General features: G+C 38.4%; 1 protein-coding gene across 5 annotated transcripts in view; it reads left to right on the forward strand.

Moving 5' to 3' along the window:
* The window catches only part of UTRN (utrophin), a 594,587-nt gene that overhangs the window by 454,699 nt on the left and 118,363 nt on the right, over window positions 1-21,525 (forward strand). For all 5 annotated transcript variants that reach the window (XM_037894924.2, XM_043543078.1, XM_007056268.4 and 2 more), the window contains 4 exons: window positions 269-537; window positions 2,750-2,896; window positions 4,331-4,409; window positions 8,134-8,194. In XM_037894924.2, coding sequence (XP_037750852.1) covers window positions 269-537; window positions 2,750-2,896; window positions 4,331-4,409; window positions 8,134-8,194 — 556 coding nt within the window. The remainder of the gene's footprint in view (window positions 1-268; window positions 538-2,749; window positions 2,897-4,330; window positions 4,410-8,133; window positions 8,195-21,525) is intronic.

Genomic DNA, 21,525 nt, shown 5'->3' on the forward strand with positions numbered 1-21,525 from the left:
TTGTAATGCATGGAAATGAGGATGAATTTCTTAGCAATTATCCTAGCCATGTTGTTCTTTAAGAATAAAGTTTGGTTTTCATTTTATTTTATTGGACTTTACTTGTTGATTTATTTAAAGAAAAATCTGCTGGGTTATGATGAGCTCTGAATTGGCTGGACATCTTATTGAATGTGCTCCTTGTACAGAATTAAATCTGTTCAACCAAAAATGAACAGCAGCTTTAAAAAAAAAAATCCTAAACCCTGAAACCACCTTTTCACTGCAGAGTTGACCCCTGAGGAGAAAGCACAGAGAATTGCCAAAGCTATGCGCAAGCAGTCTTCAGAGGTGAAAGAGAAATGGGAGAGCCTGAATGCCAGTGCCAACAACTGGCAGAAGCTAGTGGACAAAGCGTTAGAGAAACTAAAAGACTTGCAGTGTGCCATGGACGACCTGGATGCTGACTTGAAAGAGGCTGAGAATGTGCGAAATGGCTGGAAACCAGTAGGAGATTTACTGATTGACTCACTGCAGGAACACATTGAGAAAACTACAGTAAGCATGAAATTCTATGTGAATATAACAGCTGTTTTTAGCAGAGTAGAGAGCCCCAGAGCCAGAACCTTTCCCTACTGTAGGGAAAGGTTCCAGCAGTAAGGAAAGGCTCTGGCAGTGGGTCAGCAGCAGGGAAACACTCTAGCAGTTCCTCACGGCTAAAGCCCTTCCTTGCTGCCTCCCTTCTGCCACAGCCTTTCCTCACCGCAGTGAAAGGCTCTAGTATTGGGGAGCTGCCTCCCCCGCCAGAGCCTTTCACTGCCACATGTAGCTACGTGCTGCCGTGTGGACATAGGCTGCTTTTCACTAGGTAAGCATACCCGGCATGCCGCCTACAGTATGGACAAGGCCTTATAATTAAGTTTGCTCCAGGGAATTTCCTATAACACAATTATTAAACTTCAAGGAAATTGCTAATTAAGGCAACAGCTATAATTGTCACTAACTTCATTTCATATTCCTTAGTACCGAAATTATGTCATACCCAGAAACACTCAGACTCCTTAGCTTCACAACAAAATCTTTCAGTTCCCACATACAGCACGCACAATACACAGTGATCAAAGCCATGCTCAAATGCACAGGTTTACTTCTGACCTTAGCATGTAAAGTTACTCATGAAAGGATCAACCATCTTAGCATGTAAACATTTGCAAAAAAGATTCCATCTTTATATGTATTGCAAATAATTATGTGCATGTATGGTACTATGTAAGTAGTATATCTGACTGCTTCACTTCACTGGTGTTCATACATACATGAGTATGGCTTTACACCTCCGGCCTCTGAAGTTTTGCTCAGACTTTCAGGTTCAATGGAACCTAGAAACTTTGAGTCAAACACAGTCAAAGCTGATTTATATCCAGACTGCAGTTGATTTAAGAAGAGTAATGCATACATTCCTCCCCCTTTTCCATTTTCATATAGATAGTAAACCAAGCTCTCGCATGCTGCAGGGAATAGCTCTTTGTTCTTGTGTTAAGAAACAGTTTGTCATATCTTGATGTCATTTCTGCAAAGGAGGGTAAAGCAAAGTCTATTAAATTTTCATTGTTATGGAAATCAGAAAGATCTGCTAGAGTTGTGGGGGACTGTTGGCAGCCCACAAACCAAAATTTCCCCTCTTGCTGTGAATGGGACTGATTAGGGATAGTTTCAGGGAAGGTAGGGAATAATTGGATTGTCCAAAAAACCTTTCTCTTTTTCTAGTTGTTATTGGCTTGTTCAGTGACATTTAGTCAAGCTCTTCACAGCATCAAACAATTACCTTTACCAGCTCACAGCAAGAAAGACATTTAGTGCATATTTTCAACCATAACTAAAACTTTTACTTTTTAATGTTATATTTAGTTTAGTTTGATACAGAAAACCTTTCTTCTTTTTTTTAATCATAATTGTTTTAACTGTACAGTCAAAATCCCATAAAGTATTCTATTTCTTTTCCTTGGAAGGTGCACTGCCTCTTGTTTGCTAATTCAGTAATGAGGTATTTGAATAAAGATTTTGCCAGCAGCTTTTGATCAGGGAACAATACTCAGGCTTATTCAATAAATTTGGTTTAAGAATCTTTTATGTGAACTAGGATTACTAAGGTTTCAGAGTAGCAGCTGTGTTAGTCTGTATTCGCAAAAAGAAAAGGAGTACTTGTGGCACCTTAGAGACTAACAAATTTATTAGAGCATAAGCTTTCGTGAGCTACAGCTCACTTCATCGGATGCATTCAGTTCCACGCATCCGATGAAGTGAGCTGTAGCTCACGAAAGCTTATGCTTTAATAAATTTGTTAGTCTCTAAGGTGCCACAAGTACTCCTTTTCTTTTTAGTATTACTAAAACTCACTGAAGAATATTGCAGTATTGGATGAAATCCACCCATGTGCAGAATGACCGCACGAGCCCTATGCACTCCTAAAAACTTATTTAAGGCCTATTTTGATGGCTTAAGTGGGATGTAAGTAGGCTTTATATGGGCCCTGTGTACAGGAGTGGATTTAAAAGTCAAATAATACAACTGGGAAGAATCCTTTACAGTCAGACTTTCCTCCAGAGAGAGTGCTGATTATCTCCTCTGCATGCTCTTGTTGAGCATAGCCACCTTATACTGCCGTGTCAGTGTCAACCAAATGTAACTTGTTTTTTCTTTGGCGTGCAAGCTTTTATTCTGTTCTGTAAGGTGGTGGTCAAGCCAAGTGTGTGTGTTTTTTTCCTATCAGGCTTTCAGAGAAGAGATTGCACCAATCAACTTGAAAGTTAAAACAGTGAATGATTTATCTAGTCAGCTGTCTCCACTTGACCTTCATCCATCTTTAAAGATGTCTCGCCAGCTGGATGACCTTAATATGCGCTGGAAACTTTTGCAGGTATGCCCTCCTCCTTTCCCTGAAGGGGGAAGTGCTTCAGCAGTACTCTTCTTTTTCTCTTACAAAACAAATTATTACTATTTTTCCCTTATTGCTCTCTTGACTCTGTTACCATAGTGGCAAATAGCAATGAAAGGAGCTGTCTTTCCTTCACTGTCTTGACTGATAGCCTTCCTTTTCTGCTCTCTCAGCAGTTCACTCACTGAAGGGACTGCATTATTCTTTAGAGACTACATCTTATTTTTGTTTCATCTGTGTGATAGCAATATTTGTACCAATTTGTAAGCACTGAAATAACTCCATAAATCATAGTTATTGAAACTTTTGAAAGTTGGTACATATATTTCTGCTGTGTGGCCATCTGTGTAAAAGTTGATTTTTTTTTTTAAAATGTCCAATTTCCATAGGGAATTTTTCATGAATAATGTGAACACTGATAGGTCTGGGACCATGGGGTGGGGGAAAGGAAGTGATGAAGGTTTAGGATAACAAAACATGCTTGAGGGGTCTGGAGTGGATTCATATGGCTTATATTTCACTGGTGTTTCAGTGGCTAGCACCTTTGTATCTATTTAGTTCATGTACAGTTTTATGCTGAATGAAATAATGAGGATTCTTAATTTATTTATCAGTTTACCAATCTTTTAAACCCCCTCCCGCCTTTGAACCACTATCTTTTATGGTATTTTTATTGTCAATCCACTTCTGTTAATTTTGATTTCCCCAAATCTCAGACTCTGTCTCCTGCCACATAAAGAAGGAACTGGGGAAATCAAAATGTTTTGAAAGAGGGAAAAAAATATGTCTCCTTTATCTTTATCTTTGTTGCTGGGAACCTGCAGAGTTTGGATGTAAGCTCCTGGGCTACTAGGCTCAAAACAAGCAGTCCTGGGAGGCAAAGTTATTAACATTTCTGAAGCATCCCTCCTTGTCTCTCAGAATGTAATTTGGTGTTGGAATGATTTTCTGCCTTAAAGAGAATTAGCTAAACAGCCAAGCCCCTGCTGCATATGCTTAGTGAAGTTTAATTAGTAAACCAGAAGGAAGTCTGGCCATCCTGTCAGCCAGTGAAGCAGCATGCTCCAGAATGGTCCCATCTTGTAAAGGCAGCTGTAAGATTGATACGATCAAAGTGAGGCCTGCTGACTACAGATAGTTGGACAAGAGAAATGGGGAGAAATAAAACAGAAATTTTAATGGACAACTTTAGTCACCATGAAACTTCTGTTGTTCATTATTGATCTGCATTGCTTACACAAGTGCAACATTACCTTGCTTTTAAAAAGAAAAACAGTGGATGTAAATGAACTGAGAATAAATAAATCTAGAAGACACATGAAATTTATTTGGAATTGAATGCAAACCAATGTTTTTATTGTGACTCCTCCTTTATGAAATAAATAAGAAACCTTGTTATTTTTTGTTTGTGTATAGGTATCTGTAGAGGATCGCCTTAAACTGCTACAGGAAGCACACCAGGATTTTGGCCCTACATCTCAACATTTTCTCTCCAGTAGGTGCTAATAATTAATTGATAAATTTGAGACAGTAGTTTTCTCTCCAGTCACCCCTCTCACAATGATACCCTTAACTGACACGTAACATCGGGAAGTTTATCTTCCTTGTAGTTAACTACTTTGTTCTTTCAGCTGGGTCAATTCCCTCTTCCTCCTCATTCTTCTTCATTTCACTTCAGCTTTCTATACTGTTCCATCCTCATGGATCACCTAGGTGTCTCCATGCACAATGGTTCTACTCCTACCTATCTAACCACTCATTCTTTGTTTGCAGGTTTTGCTGCTTTTCTCCACCAAGCATCTATTTTTTATATAGAGAGAGTGTCATACATGTCAGTTCTTGTCCTTTTGCCCTCTGATAGCCATATTCTTTTTCATTCAAATTATCTTTACCTCTAGCCTTAGCTACCAAACTGATACAAGACATGAGCTGGTCAAACTTCTTCAAAAAACAAAACAAAACAAAAAACCCATACTAATCAAAAGTTTCATCGTATGACATGCTCTGTCTTTTCAGAATTTCAAATGAGGCGAAAAGTCCAACAAAATTTCCTTCTTCTTTGGAGAGACAATTTTATTTATTTATTTCCATGTACTGAGTTTTTAGAAATATAGCTCTGGAACTCCCAAGTATTTATGGGATTTTCAGATTCATGGCCAACGTTTGCTCCATTATGGAAACATAATGGAACTGTGGAATAAAGATCCATGTTCAGTTTCTGAATCTTTCTCTCACCCACCAGCACCCCCGAAGTTCAAGTATGTTTAGATATAAGGTGTTAATTCAGGCCTGTCTCTAGTTTTTAGATGAACACTGCAATAATAATCATAGCTCTTTGTCGTGTATTCTGCTCAGGTGCTTTGAGATGGGCAGATAGTGTCATATAAATGACTTAACTCTTATATTCCACTTTTGATTCCATAGATCTCAATGTATTGTATGCTGATACATGACATAATGCTAGGAGCATCTTGTCAGCTGACAAGCCAAATACCCTAAAATAATTTCAAAAGCCCTAGATACCTATTGTCCCCTTTTCAGGAAATGTAACAGCCATATTCTCATTTCAAACCCACCAGTGCATTTGAAATAAAGAGCCTGGTGAAAGAGGTGCAGTGTCATACATTTAATTCAAAAATACAGGTCACACATAGGACAAAGATTTTTAGAGCAATTCCTCCAAAATGGGACCTATTTGCAGACCAGCTGGTACCTCTAAGTCCTGCCAGTTACTTCAACGGTGACCCTGAGAACAGAGCCACTTAACACCTTTTTTGCACAAATTAGTAAATAAAATACCTCAATAGTACCGGGGAATGCCTGGGAAACTCGAGGACTCTGTTTAGTCTTAGAATTAGTACAGCTAAAGAAGCATCCTCAAGCTGCCTTACCAGCATGCCTCAGCTTTGTTCTTGAGGAATGTCCCTTTCGGGGATTGGCAGTCAATCCTGAAACACTAGTCACTCCTGTTCTACAAAGGATAACCTGACACAGAGGACAGCTTGAAGCAATCTCAATAGGTTGCCCCAACCCATGCTCCAGCTCTTCCCTGATCTATTTCTGTCATCCCACCAACATTTTATGAGAGGGAAGACACCTGCAATCTAATTGCATCCTTTCTCAACTTGGAATCCTTGGGCTCCTTGCAGCTTACCCTCATGTTGGCCAAGTTTAGCCATCCCTAATGTAGATGAGTATAAAATAATCCAACCTCAGAATATTTTATAATCCATAGTTCCCTAAAAGAAACCCATGCTACTGTCTCAAAGCTTTCAGAAATACTAGCTTGATTTTTTGCTCATTTTAATTTATTTTACAGGTCCACAGTTCCATAACTCTGTAGTTCATCTTTTGTATTCTTAGAAGAATAGATTAATGTCAATCAGTTGTTATCTGCATATGCTCTGTGACTCAGCCTGCTGTATTTTTCAACCAAAGCCTTCAGCCACCCTCTTCAATGCCTCCCTCAACTGCATCCAACCTTTTACTAATATTTGCAGTATTCGTACTGGGTCCCAGAATCAATAATTACTCTGTTCATCTTCCACCCATAAATAATGATTTAAAAAAAATTCATCTTTGCACAGGTTCATGCAGCACAGAAAATGGACAATGTTTTTATTGAGTATGGTTCTAAATAAGTATGGTATCACTTGATCCACAGGAATTAGAGATAAATCTATTATTATATTGTCAAGAGACTCTGCCTGCCAGTGCAGAATATCTGCAGTCACTCATAACTAATAAGTCAAATCTGAGCAAAACTCAGAGCGGGCTAATCTTCTCAGTTAGCTAACATCATTCAAATAATAGTACCGCAGAAACCAATGGCAATCACTAACAATATTAGGAAATGAAGGTCTGAAAGCAACATATTTCTAAAGTTGTCTGCTGTCTTGGCCTATCCGTGTGATTGCACTCTTTCTCTCCTCCACACTACAAATCCTTAAAATACAAGCCCTACTATTCTCTTTGTTTCAAATTATGAGAAAATAAAATGACTGCTTGGTCATGGAACTTCTTTTCTTACAAATTAGCAACACTTATTAAAATATGGATACATTTTTTCCCCTTGACGGGTGGGACAGAATTTTTGCTTAATTCTTTCAATACCATATCAAAATGTAGACTTTTTTCATAAATTCATATTTTTGCCCCAGTTAATCTGTTTAGTAAATTAATTTATTAACTCTGTACAATGTGGACAGAATTTTCATCCCACTTGCCTAGATGTTTACATATGGGGTTTGATGCCTAACGTTCAGGGTCTAACTTTGGCTTGTGTGTTGAATATAAATTCGTCTCATTGTGCTGGTTAATTATTCCTTCTTATTCTTTCAAGAACAAATATCATTTGCTTCCACAGTGAATATGATGAAGTGAATTTCCTATATAGTAGAAACTGTTTAACCAAACACCAGTTTGGTTATGTCCTCTGGGGAGATATAAAGCATGTGGAGGTATAGAATATGTATACAGGGATGCCCAGCATGTGGCCACTGCGAAGATAATCTGCCACCTATCCTCACTCTTCATCTAAAGATTTCTGGTGTCTCCTGAGATTTTTAGATAAACAGAGTTGTACTGTATTGTAAGTTTTGTATCTCTTATCTGTGGGTGTGTTATAGGGCAACCTGACTTTACAGATTACCTTTTTTGCTATCAGATTTACATAAATTTTGCACAGATTACTGTCTCCAGGAGCATGGGAATCGGTCTAATGTTTTGTGTATTTCACAGAACATTAATATATGTTAATTTGGACTGCAAACAGGAGCTGAGGAAAATAACTAATAGTGTAGTTATTATTTTTCTTTTTCATTATATTGTAGTATATTAATTATGGTAGTGGAGGCCCATATTTCCAAAGCTTAAATTGCTTGTAATTTCTGAAACCCATTACTGCAAATAGGAAAAAGTTTTAAAATACCTCCTTAGCCTGCTTCTGAGTGGGTGGTTTACTAAACTACAATTTATTATCCTTCTTTGAAATGGAATCACCATATTTGTTTATTTTATTTCTTGCTTGGCATCAAATAGATGGATAACACCACACTGATATATTACCATGGTTTTCTCCAGCCGAATTACTGAAAGCCTGACTGGAAAATTAGAGCCTTTTCCACTTAATTTATTATAAGAGGGTTTAAATGTAAAAAGAAATCATGTTTTTAAGACGGGTCCTGTTTAATCACCACCTCCTATGTTTTTCCCCCCAGCTTCAGTTCAACTTCCATGGCAGAGATCTGTTTCACATAACAAAGTGCCCTATTACATCAAGTAAGTTGTCCTTGATTCTCATTTAGCTGCACTAAAGAAAGCAGAGTTTTGTGAGCTAAGCCTGATACGAACCTAATGTTACAATATTAGAAGAAACGTTACCAGCATACTCACTGCTTAATGTATCATGCTGTATGTGTTATTTATTTTTTCTACAATATGAGCACTCATTTACAAATGTATACAAATCATCCAGCATGGAAGCTCTGATTCAGCAAGGTTATTTAAGCACATTCTTGTCTTTAAGCACATGAGTAGTGCCATTGAAGCCAATAGGGCTACTCATGTCCTTAAAGTTCGGCACATGTTTAAGAACCTTGTTCTTTCAAAGCCTAACCCGTAGAGAAAAAAAAAAGGGGGGGGGGTATTGTTTTTCTGTAAAAGTCTGAATACATGGTATATCTACTCTCAATCATTTAATGACAAAGTCCATAGTTGAGAAGCATTTTTGTAGTGACTAATTTTTACAAAGAAAAAGTAAATGATTTACAGTTGAAAATCTGTTGTTTTTCTTTTTGTTCAGAGCTCCTATATGCATAGCCATCTGGCTGATCCTTCTGCTTTTCCTGTTCTCCTAGTTTTTTTCTTTGCTTTTGAAATACCAATTTGGCATAAAATTAACCTATTTGCTGAATAAATTGTAAATAATGCAAATAGTTCTTCGTGGAGACATTCAGTGTGTTCTAATGGAAAAAATCATTTGCAATCAGTTTTCTTATGTAATGATGTTTATATACCTGTACTTTCTCCCTTATGCTAGAAGGACAAAGATCATGGCTCTATCAGGAAACGAGCAGCTGTTTGCAAAAGGGATAAATGCTGTTTTGGAATATCCAATGCACAGCCATTTTAAACCAAACCAAGAGTAGTTTGTTTTAATTCTGAGTGGGGGAAAGTCCATGCAAAATGTTGTCAGCGTCTGTTTGGAAGGGCCATATTACTCCTCATTGTAGCATATCTATGAGTGAGCATCGTAGGTCATCCCAAACCAGTGCCATCAAAACCTTTATGCTGCAGTACATGACATTGTCGTTTATCTGTAGAGCTCACATTCAGTGTCTCACTAAAAACTATTTTAGAAATATTTGGCGGTTCTAAATATGAAGTTAATTGTACTATTTCTTTGTCTCTCTGCCTGTGTTTGCCCAGCCTTTCCTACTCTTCCTTAGAGTAGGAGATTCCTTCCTTCATGCCCAGGATGGGGGAGAGGAGCTGAGGTGAGAAGGAGGAGACTGAAAAAGCATAGTTTATAGTGCCTCTCCCTTTCTGCAGTGCTTCAAAAGGCCACCCTGCTTCAGGCAGCTGCAAAACTGGTGCAACCATGTCTGCAGTGGTGGGTGTGCAGGGAAGTTAAATGCTTGAAGAAGTGAGTTTGGCTGCTACTGTCCTTGATCACGCTGACTCATCCTTGCTCACACTTACTCATCCTCCAGTGGCTGGAGCATTTGGGGGTAAAGAGGTGTTAGTACTGATAGAGGTTCTGCCAAGCTACGCATATTTTGGGGGAGTGGGAAGGGATCCCTTCCTCCCCCTGCATCTCCCAAATTGCCTCTCTCTTTCTGGATATGCTTGTCCCTTCTTCACTGCTTTGTATCTCTGGGTAGGAGGGGGAGAAGTCACTGGTGCATCTTCTTCCAACCTACAATTAATGCTGGATTTTGTGGTGCTTGATCATCTGTGACACCAGCAGCTATGAGAGCCCTGCTTTGTGAGCCTCATCACCTTCTCTTGACAGGAAGGAGCACTGTGGGGCTCACTCTCAGTCATTATAGTAGCATCATGGGTCTCCCCCTCACCACAGTTAACATTTGGGGGGGTTCTTTGAGTAATGTCCCTATAACTGCTCCACACCAAGATATCTGCGGACCCATGCCACCCTTAATTGCAGATTTCATCACCAGTTCTGCAGGTCCATGCCTGCACCCTCCTCCCCATTGTGCTGTGGGGCAAAGGTATACCCGCTGCATCTCCAGTTCCTTCTCAACCTGTCTGCAGCTTATGACAGAGCATAGTGGTGTCTGTTAGCTAACTGCACAGCTTGCTACCTCTCTCCCTTAATCCTTTTCTTTTCTTTTCTTTTCTTTTTTGTTATTTAGCGCACTCTGTGCATTTGGGGGGTTCCCCAGCCTGCTTGCTGAATGAGGCAGGCATCTCATGTGAAAGCTTATATTATAGTTAATGTATAATAATGCATACATATCGGGGGGGGGGGGTGAGAGCAGCGAGATACAGTTGCATTGGCAACATGATCTTTGCATTTCCTGCCTTTTTTGAGTGCATCACTTTGCAATTTTAATGCACTTTTTTGATTGGCAAAGAGAAACAATTTAAACATACGTAGCATATATATTTCAAAAGTAGGCTACACGTTATTTGGGTCTGGACCAACTTTGTAGATCCTTGCTTAAGAAATTCAGAGTATTGAGTCTTTCCGGTCATATCTTGTTAATTACCTTGGTGGAAAACAACATAAAAAGAGAATAAAATTATCAGAGCTGGCCAAAGAGAAGAGTTTGCTAACAAGAGATTTAGCTGAAATAAATAAAATCATGTTTTATATAATAAAGCAGAGGATTTTTTTAAAAAGATTCAACAAGGATGATCGCAAAGCAGGCAAAACAGTTACTTTAATCTGGCAGCCCCACAGATCTGTGGACATAATTGGAGTTGTGAGTGTGGCCAGTCAGGATTTTTAGACAAAGCACTAGCATCATTCAATAATCATTAAGACAGCATTATGAAAGGGGAATGGTCAAGTGTAGGCAGTGAGTGGAAGAGTCTTTTAATGGCCCCACTAGATTTTATTCATCATTTGTCTACTTTTATAAAGGTTGGTTTTAATAAGCAAGGCCAAAGCAATTGAAGTAGAAAATTCACCCACTGTCCCCACAAGAAGGCTTTTGCAGAGCTTTTTCTTTACTATCAGCTTGATGCAGACTGCCTTGATATTTATGCCTTGAAAAAAAAGTAGAACAATCTGATATTTAATAGGCAGATTTTATTTATTTTTTAAAAGCACGCTGAAGAATGCTAAATATTTATAGCTTCACAATCTGCCAGGCCATCTTTCCTTGGCAGTTGCCTTATTTTCTCATTGCATACTGTCTCCAAACTTCACACTTGCCAGAAGCAGGTAAGGGAAGTACCGAATTATGGAAAACAGAACAAAAAAAGTGCCAGAAAAAAGCTGATTCTTAATTTTGTCTTTTGGGGCATTATCAGGCTGAGGCATTTTATCCAGATTTAAATTTATATATTTTTGGTATAACCCTAACCCTAAACTATGTCCATTCCCTACTTTCAGACCTAGTTAGGAGAAGAGAGGGAAAATAATGCCATAATTAAAAACATATTTAATTGAACAATTCGTGTGCTTTGACAGTACAATTCAAGAGAGAAATCTCACATCTGCAATAATTACCATTTATACAAGGAACCAGTTCTTGGACAGATGTACAGATCAGCTTGTCACTTAATTTTCCTAATGTTATTTCTGGATTCAACATAAGAATGGCCATACTGGGTCATACCAAAGGTCCATCTATCCCAGTATCCTGTCTTCCAGTGCCAGGTGCCCCAGAGGGAATGAACAGAACAGATAATCATCAAAAGATCCATCCCCTGTTGCCCTTTCCCAGCTTCTGGCAAACAGAGGCTAGGGACATCATTCCTGCCCATCCTGGCTAATAGCCATTGATGGACCTATCCTCCATGAATTAATCTAGTTCTTTTTTGAATCCTGTTATGGTCTTGGCCTTCACAACATCCTCTGGCAAAGAGTTCCACAGATTGACTGTGCATTGTATGAAGAAATACTTCCTTTTGTTTGTTTTAAACCTACCACCTATTAATTTCCTTTGGTGTCCCCTAGTTCTTGTGTTATGAGAAGAAGTAAATAACACTTCCTTCTTTACTTTCTCCACACCAGTCATGATTTTATAGACCTCTATCATATTCCTCATTTAATACGAGGTACTCTAGTTCACCCATCTTATAATTTATAGTAACTGGAGTTCCCTGCCCTGGAGAGAGATCCTCAGTGTGAGAAGATACCATGACATCATCTGGAAGGAGGGTCTCATCTATGGGATTGTTTTCTTCTGCTCCAGTTGGATGCTCTCCTTCTCTGAGACTTTCATCCTCCTCAACAGCACAGAGGCTGTCAGACCAGGGGTTGGGACTGTTTTGCTGTGTCCCGGAAAGTCTCATCTATATACCTCTCTGTGTCCCTTAGCTCCTCCAGGTCAGCCACTCTGGTCTCCAAAGCCCATACACAGTCTCTGAGAGTCAGGAGCTCCTTGCACCGAATGCAAACATACACCACCTGCCCATAGGGCAGGTAATCATACATGCCACATTGAGTACATTAAACTGGAAAGCCCCCAATCTGTTGCTGGACTACTGCCTGCATTCTCTTTTTTTTAAATCCTGCAGCTCATTCCTTTGTTGATGTTTTCTTTTTATCAGGGGGTGGTTTTGGCATTAAGTTTAAGGAAGTTTAAAAAATATTAAATGTATCTAGGCCCCCTTCACACTCTCCCTCCAAACTCCCTCGCAAAACTCCCCTGTTAGCTGCTTCTGTTCGCTGGCTTCTCTGGTTGCTTAGGCCAGGTCTGGTCTTTAAATGAAGTGTAAACCTGGAGCTGATATAACGCATAACTTAAGCTGAAAGAGAAGCAGGGCTGCCCTGGAGTCTAGGCAGTGATGTCTTTCAGCATCCCATTTCTTTCAAGAATAGTTATATTTAAGATTAATGGTCTCAAGGAGATATCCTACGGCATGCTGCTTGTGCCATTTTTACTGTCGGGGTTGTATGTAAAGAGATGGGGCTTAATAAACTGGATATTCTTTTATCTGAGTCGAGGGATAAAAATGAATTGGAAAAGGGGGAGAATAAGAGCATCAATGAATTGCCACCTGCTGATGCCCCCTGGTAGCCTTAGGACAGCCTGTCAGTGTCTCCTTGCCTCAGTTTCCCCCTTAAAGGGCTTCTTAAATATACACTACACACCCTTTTGGGAGGCCATTCACAACACCCCTTCTTGGGGTCTGGGTTTATTCATAGAAAATAAAATTCAGCGTCCCAAAACAGAGTCCATCTCTTTACCCTCTCATTGGGTCACTCCCAGGCCTTTCCTGCCTATAGTCTCATTTTCCATTCCCAAGGTCTTCTGCTGGAGCCTGCTCACTCCCAGCAGTTTGTGTCCAGCTTTTCCTGCTCTGGTCTCCCTAAACAGACCCCCTTCACTGCAGCTACCTACTGCTCCTTTATAGAGGAATCACCTGATCTCTTCCAGGTGTGCCTTTTCAGTAATCACGGTTGTCTGGCCCCAGGCATTCAGCCCTTAAGAGCAAGCCACCCTCTTACAAAGAGTATGATACAATGTTTGACATCTGTCAGAGATATTCAGAGAGTGAGAATGTGATAGATGAGTTGCAGATAATCTTACCTTTGAATTGGGATTTTGCAGAAGTACACCTGTTAGGATGATGATTTTTTTGAAAATATACTACATCCTCACAAGTTTTATGACACAAATAAGGGAAGTGTTTTTCACAAATTAGGAAACTCTCTCTGAGAAGGTGGAGGGTGTGTTTTAGCCTGCACTGGATCTGTAAGTAAGGAGAGTGTCAAAATGATTTAAAACGTCTGTATTTTGAGATAAGTAGCGTTTGTTCTGTCTCCTGCCTGATGCCCATGGTAACAGGCTATTATGTGCCCAGACAGGGATGTCTCAAAGAAAAAGAGGGTTCTATTGCTGGCTTTTTTCCCTCCTACCTGTTCACTAATTTTGATGTGCATACTGGTTCTGGTGTTGTATAGTTATTCAATTACATGTAATGTGCCTAAGAGAGGTTTGCACAAAACCTTTTTGGCCCCCTATTACTTGAGCAAGAGGAAAACCAGCGGAGTACTTTGAAGAGGAGAGAAAGTTTGGTTTCCATGGAAGTGAGATTCGTTCTCTAGAGCCCAGATTTATGAAGCTATTTGTGCATCTATGCTCTGCACAGTGAAAATATTTGGTTGAATTGAACATACATGTTTGTTAATATATACAATTTAGTCTTTTTTTTGTTTCCTCCTGTTCAAATCTTTTATTACATAAAACAAGTTGCCAAGTGGCTTTTGAGATTTTTCTTGGTCCTATTTAACTTCTATTCTATCTCTTCTTAATGCAAAATATTACCAAATTGTTCCATAGTTCTGTCATTTTGGGTTAATTATTGTAGTAGAATTCAGTGGACGGTGTTTGAAACTGAGGATGTGACTGAGGTCTACATCTGTAGAATCTAAATGCTCTTGAGGACAGTTGATTTTTTTGAACTTTTTGACAAGAACGTGTCCAAAAGACTGGGACTAATGAGCCATATGGAGAAGGATAGAACATAAGTCTCACAGTATTTACTAATCCACTATTGTTTGTAATAAATGTGATAAGTTTGGAGAAATGGTTACAAGAGGCAAAAATTGATTTCTTTGAGCAAGCATTAAATTGAATGCATTTTTCATTGGCTGTGCTGCAAAGATATGTGGGCTTTAATGGACATTCTCTGCAACTTTTTATTTATAACCATTTGAAGCACACAAGGCATGTTTGGCCTCCATATAGATGATGCAAAAATAAAACTTAAGGAAATGTATATTCATACAAATTTTAAAAAAAAAAAACATGAAAATTTACATCCACTCATTTTTTAAAAAATGACATTGAAATATACATCCATTAAAATTCACAGTCTGTAAATAAATTTGAGGAATATATCAGCAGGTGAAAGGATTGGAGGAAAGAAATAATTACCCTGGCATTTCTCAGTGGTGTTCAGTTAAACACAACTAATCCTATTACAGTTATGAGTCTTTCCACATTTATACTGTATTAGGTATTTGTACTGTCCAGAAGAACTCAAAAGGAAATGAGAGGGATCAAAGCAAATTTAATATTGTAGAAGGCATTTTACTTAAGGGCAGTGATGTCCCAGCAATCATCATCATCAAGCTACTAAATTCAAAATCCGTAATCACGTACTTCTGAATGATCTTGAAAAGGACCTAGCATCATCAAAAACATTTTAAAAGCTACTTTATCCCCTTCTATATCACATTTAACTCTCCAGGGTAAGGAATCTTGATGCTGTACTTTTCAAGTCTTCCTTCAGAACAATTCTTTCTCTTCTGAAATCAGTTGTATCATTAGTTTAGGGGAGAGAAAAAAATCCACTGACTCTGGCAGTAAATCTTTTTCTTCCTCCTGGCCACATTCATAATACCATCTTCTGTATGAACTGAAGGGGAAAATAATAATTAAATTTTCTCCAAATGTTATATAGGTTTTAATTTTGAGATTATTTCGTTAGTTACCACTAGCCTTCATTTTCTAATTAAGAATTACAGGTAGTGCTTTTTGTCCTGAGGGAGTTCACAGTATACATACAGAAATTACTCCACCCACTACTGAAATGCAGTTGCCCTTACAACAGCATGCCGGCTGTTTTACAGCACACTTTTGCAGTAGTTTAAGAAAGGAAGTTAAATATGCTGTATCCAGATGAAACTGTATGAGGAGCTTAGACAGGCAGGAAGTAATTCCTCCAATTGGAATTTAGCCAGGACAACAGTGCCAGCTTGTAAAGTGCCATGGAATTGTTAATGACTATTAGAGACTATTAATGACTGTTGGAGACTATTAGAGATCACAACTTCAGTTTTACATCCCATCCAAAAAACTTGATCTTCAGAAATACACCATGCCAGGGTATATTTTCTGTGAGCCAAATCAGTATTAGAACTAGCTCTAGCCTTGTCTACGCTTCAGAATTTTACAAAAATAATTCCCACCTCTAACCTACATTGTTATGGAGAAAACCTGATTACGTGACTAGAGTGTGTTATATTCCGGAGTCTGCAGGCAGCCTAAAACAATACCTCTGAGATGTGCGAACTGTCCCATTCAACTCAATTGAGCGGCTAACGCTTATACCTACCAATAACAATTTAAATGGCAACACTTAACTATTTCACTACTTATCATTTTAACAGACATGTCCAGCAAATGTTAAAAATGTATTAATGGGCAAAGGGAATTATTAGAAAGTTTATCATCAAATGGAGTTGATAACACATGGGCTGTATGAAAATAAATTTGGTATCTGAAATTTTCGTGTCTGAGAGTTGAGGACAAAAACTTTGATGTTGCCTCCAGTTTATTCTAAAATCGAAGGCCTGGGCTATTTTTTCAGTTTATTAATTTTCAGATTTTTAAGTTATAACACTATTAGTTGTAACCAGTTGTATTTATTTTTATTAATACATAAATCCATTCATGCTGTGACGTTGCTCTTATTTTGGGGGAGGCTTCAAATTTCTCATGAAATGTATCTTACTGGGAATATTGTAGAATATGATTTTATATTGTCAATAATTTTTGTTAGAGAATGAGATGTACAACATACTTTTGCCGAATGAGTCACATATGTGAAAACAACAGAAAAAGAATTCAGTATCAAAAATACTGCCTTGTGGCAACTGTTTCACTGACTGTTTCATAATCCAGAGATATGGAGCATGAAAGAAGCAAAGAGGTGAGGTCAGAGTCTCCAGTTTAAATCCTCAGCCCATGTGCATGGAAAGTAACTGTCTCAAACATGGAGTCAGTGAAACAGTTCACTGTTTTTCTGTCTAAGCTATAAGAAAGGACCCACTCCCACACAAATTATCTCTGGGACCTCCTGGAGCTTGGCATGTCTGTAGCAGAAGAATTGCTCTCCTGCAGACTTCTTAAGTTCCACAAGAGAAGAACTCCACTCCTTTTTGCCTCTTATGGTCTGCAGGTTGGGAACTTCTCTCCTGCAGACCTTGTAAGGCCTCTGCCCCTCAAACAGACCTGTTTCAGAGGTATATTCATAATAGGCTTGATTCGCCTCTCTCAGTCAAATTGAGTAATGTCTTATTCCACAAGTAGTCTCAATGAAATCACTCATCTGCTTATGGAATAAGGTGCTATTCAGCATGGGTAAGGCAATAGAATTGGGTCCAATAGTTTGCATAATAAATAAAACACAGATTATGTTAGGATTATATGAAAAATGCAGTAATTTTTCAGTTCTTTGGTGTGTGTTGAGATTGATAGCACTGTTGAACTGACTGTGTGTGTGAAGGAAGGAAAATACTTGCTGGTGGAATCTTTGAGTTTTTTGAAGTAGGAGAGTTCAGAGTCAAATGTCTAGATCCAAATCTACTAATTTGGCTTCAGTGCTGGATCAGATCCTATTTTCTGGTTCTGGCTGGGAAGCTTCTTAAAATCTCCTGGAAGATTGTTGTGAGGTTTCAGTCTAAATTGGTAGACCAGCTGCTCTTGTGAAACTCCTCCATATCACGGTCTCATCATAGTTATGCTATTTTGGTACAATGCATCCATTATAGAACAGTTGTCTTTCATCTCCAGGTGGTAATTGAGATATTGTACTCTTGAGTCTTTATTGACTGCCTAACAAGATCTGACTCATAAATGTATTTAGCTATTTCTATGAACCAATGAAAAGATAAGATGACTGAGGTAATTTTTGAAGTTGGTCTAATAAAATATATTACCTCACCCACCTTGTGTCTTTAATACCCTGGGATCAACACAGCCTCAACTGCAAGTGAAAAGACAGTTAGTCTTTTTTATAATTGCACAAAAGAAAAACAATCCACATATAACAAAATTATAATTACATAATAAATATCATATCCTACTATAAGTACCATGTTGACATTTTAGATTGAGATTTCAGCAGTTGAATCTGAACCCAAACTGCAGACTAAACATAAATCTGATCCTCATACCCTCTTCTTAACTCATTTAGATTGTATACTAGGTTGCTTTATGTTGTGTTGGTTTTTTTACAATAATCTAATTGCAGCAAGTAGGATTCATTACATTATATATACTACAGTCACTTCTACTATATTTTGAAAATAGACCTTTTTTTTTTCTCCCCACACTTCCCACTAACACTGGTATCTCTGTCTAATGAGTCAGCTAGTGATAACTTCAGAAAGAAAACAGTGGGGAAAAATAGTTTTCCTCCTTCTATCCAGTTGCCAAATGTGAGTAGGTTCTCCTTACATATACTGCCATCTTAGGTCACTTTGGCATCGTAACAGTGTTGTTGGATCCAGTATGTCAAACCCCTAACTACTCATTTTTGGTTTTTCACCGAAGGATTTGTGTGTAATGGAATATTTTAATTAATACAGTACAAGGTGGTGTGATGTACAGGCTTTGGGATGACTGAGCTATTCATGAGTGCCAAAGCGTCAAGTTAAGTTATTGAAAGAGGTGGCAGTAAATATTTGTTATGCTAGCACTCAGAAGGCCCCGGTTGGGATTGGGTCTCCATTGTGTTAGGTGTTATACAAAATAGAGAAAACAGACAAACCCTGTTCCAGATTGTTTACAGTTTAAAGCGAACAATTATCCCAAACAATATCAATTAAACCTTACCTCCATCATGTCTCCATGAGGAGACAGTTAAGGAGAACAGTTTTTCTCCCTCCTCCTTGTAACAGTCTTTTATGTACTTGAAAGCTATTATGTCCCCCCTCAGTCTTCTCTTCTCCAGACTAAACAAACCCAAGTTTTTCAATCTTCTCTCATAGGTCATGTTTTCTAGACCTTTAATCATTTTTATTGCTCTTCTTTGGACTTTCTCCAATTTGTCCACACCTTTTTGAAGTGTGGTGCCCAGAAGTGGACCCAGTGTTCCAGCTGGGACCTAATCAGCACAGAGTTGAGCAGAAGAATTATTTCTCGTGTCTTGATTACAACACTCCTGCTAATACATGTATTCAGTATATGCTGTTTATACAAAAGACACATTTTTAGAAATGTGTCAGAGTTTTAAAAACTTGTATTGAGACAGTTCTACAAATTCAGGCACTGTAATTGTCACAAGTCCAATTGTACAGGGCTCAAAAAGGGACCAAATTTAAAATGAATAAATCTAAAACACCTCTAAAAATACCTAAAAAACTTTTCTATGCCTGAAAATGTCACAGATTTAAAGTGAGATTTCTTGGGATTTCTAGAGCTAAGATAAAGTGCTGTGCCTCCTAATGTGGAAAACTAGAAATCTCCCCTTTCCTATAATATAAATGTCCTGTTTCTAGCTTTGCAGTTTGGGAGATAGAGTTGAAATCATTGAGACAGAACTAAATATTGCCCAGTTTGAATTGCTTGAAGACCATAATTTAGCTTCCCCATGTTTACATCACACATTTTGCTACTAACTGAATTCTGTAAGGATTGACTGTGGTAGCTGTGTGGCAAAAACCATCATGACAGTTTGCACTAAATGTTACCCTTGCATGGTCTCAGTGGGGGTTCAGGCCTAAATGGGAATTGAGACTGAAATCTCTTCCCCCTAATTGTCACTACCTCTCTGACCAGGGAGAACTTTCAGAAAAAGATTGAAGCCCATTGGTAGGATAGTGAGAAGGTTGCACTGTCATTACCCTGCTGTAGCTATTTTTGGTCTCTGAGGCTGTTAGTACAACACCTTTTACAAGTTTTTTTTGTTTGGTTGGTTTTCTTTTTAAGGTTTAAGGGAAAATTTAGTCTTAATTTTACTAGTTTTTCTTGGTTTTCTTTGTTGTCAAAAGAATTTCTTTTCTGCATGTTTACTCTCCTATTAGCCAGGATATCAGAAAAGCAAAGAAGCATCCAGTGGCTCCTTACTGTGCCTGGAAGATATCCCTGCTGAGCAATCATAACCAATATTGGTCACTATGGCTTGAGTATGCATAAAAGAGGCATCAGGACACAGCAAGAGAGTTCTACCCCCGGTCTCTGCAAGTCCATGTCATCTTTGCAGGAGTCTATCCAGCATTATGAGCCTCTTTACTTTCTAAGCACAGTTTTTATAGGTTAGTCTATTTGTATTAGTCATGCATCAGTAGCACAAAAGCTAATGTGTCTACAGCACAGAAAGATGAGTCTCGTTTCAGAGGGCTGCTTTATAAACCAAATCCACACAAATTGGTGTATCTTGCTTGCCTCCTATTTTGAAACCCTTAAAATGACTCTTTAAATGACATTCTTATTTGTTGCATGTTAAGGTTACCTGCACACGCATTCATTCTTCCTGTGAAATTCGATTTGTGTACACATAAAAAGACCTGGTGTGTTATGAAATTGTCATCAAACACAATTTTGTTGTGAGAAATAGCAACATTGAGATTGGTTCCTTTTTAACTCCTTATTAATATGAAGCTATCGTAGCATTTTTACAGCCCTATCCAATGTGCCCTCATTTGCAGTTTTCATATAGCTTTTTTGTACTTGTGTGTTTGAACATAGTGTGTATAAAAGGTGCCAGCTTTTCTGCCCTGGAAACTGTAATCCACAGAATAGATATAACATGAACAGTGACACCACCAGCAGCAGCAGTGACAATGCACTGCTGCTTTCACCTGAATGGGTCACCTCCAACACTCGGGTCATTCAGGGAATGTCTGCACTGTGGCTGGGAGCAAGCCTCTCTGCTAAACCTGCCAACAAGATTGGAAACTGTGAGTGGTGGTTTTATGATGTAAAGCTTTGTCCTCTGGGGATAAGACTTAGACAACCAAATTCATTTCATGTAAACACCTAGCAGCTATCCAATAGTAATAACTTTTTGGTCACTAGAAAGAAAACAGGGCTATATTGAATCAGTAACCTAGAGGAAAAAAGTTCTATATCCCATTTTCAATTCTATGGGTCATCGGGTCGCCTTTCTCATACAGTTTACTAGCAGATGGAATTGCATTTGACCAAAAGCATACCAGTATAAAGGGAGTGAGAGAGATCTTTAAAAATCCATTAATCCATGAACAGACATGTTCAGAATGCGCTACTCCAACTGGTGAAATATAGTGGATCTTAGTAGCGTTAAAGGGGTAACTGTTCAAAATGGCTGTGTTCTGGGAAGATTTTTGTATAAATAGCACAGATCTCATGTTGACATTCTTTGTCTTTTCATGTCAAAGGGAAAATTCAGTTGTCCAGGTGGTTATTACATGACAGGGAGGCAGCGAGGTATAGTGCAAAGTGCAGAGCATTGGGAGAGAGGGTTCCTAGAGTATAATCCTTACTTTACCTTCGGGCTGTGTCACATGGGCAGATTCACTTAACTTCTCTCTACCTCATTTTTTAACCATATGTGATATAGGAAAATAACACTTCATGTGGGATATGGTTAGGCTAAAATAACACTTGTGAAGCCCTTTGAGATTTTCACTTAGAGTGCCACAGAAATGTATATATGTAATTTTAATAATAATGATATAATTAAAAGAAAAATTATCC

This window comes from Chelonia mydas, chromosome 3, assembly GCF_015237465.2.
Source record: "Chelonia mydas isolate rCheMyd1 chromosome 3, rCheMyd1.pri.v2, whole genome shotgun sequence".
In the NCBI taxonomy this organism is placed as follows: domain Eukaryota; kingdom Metazoa; phylum Chordata; order Testudines; family Cheloniidae; genus Chelonia; species Chelonia mydas.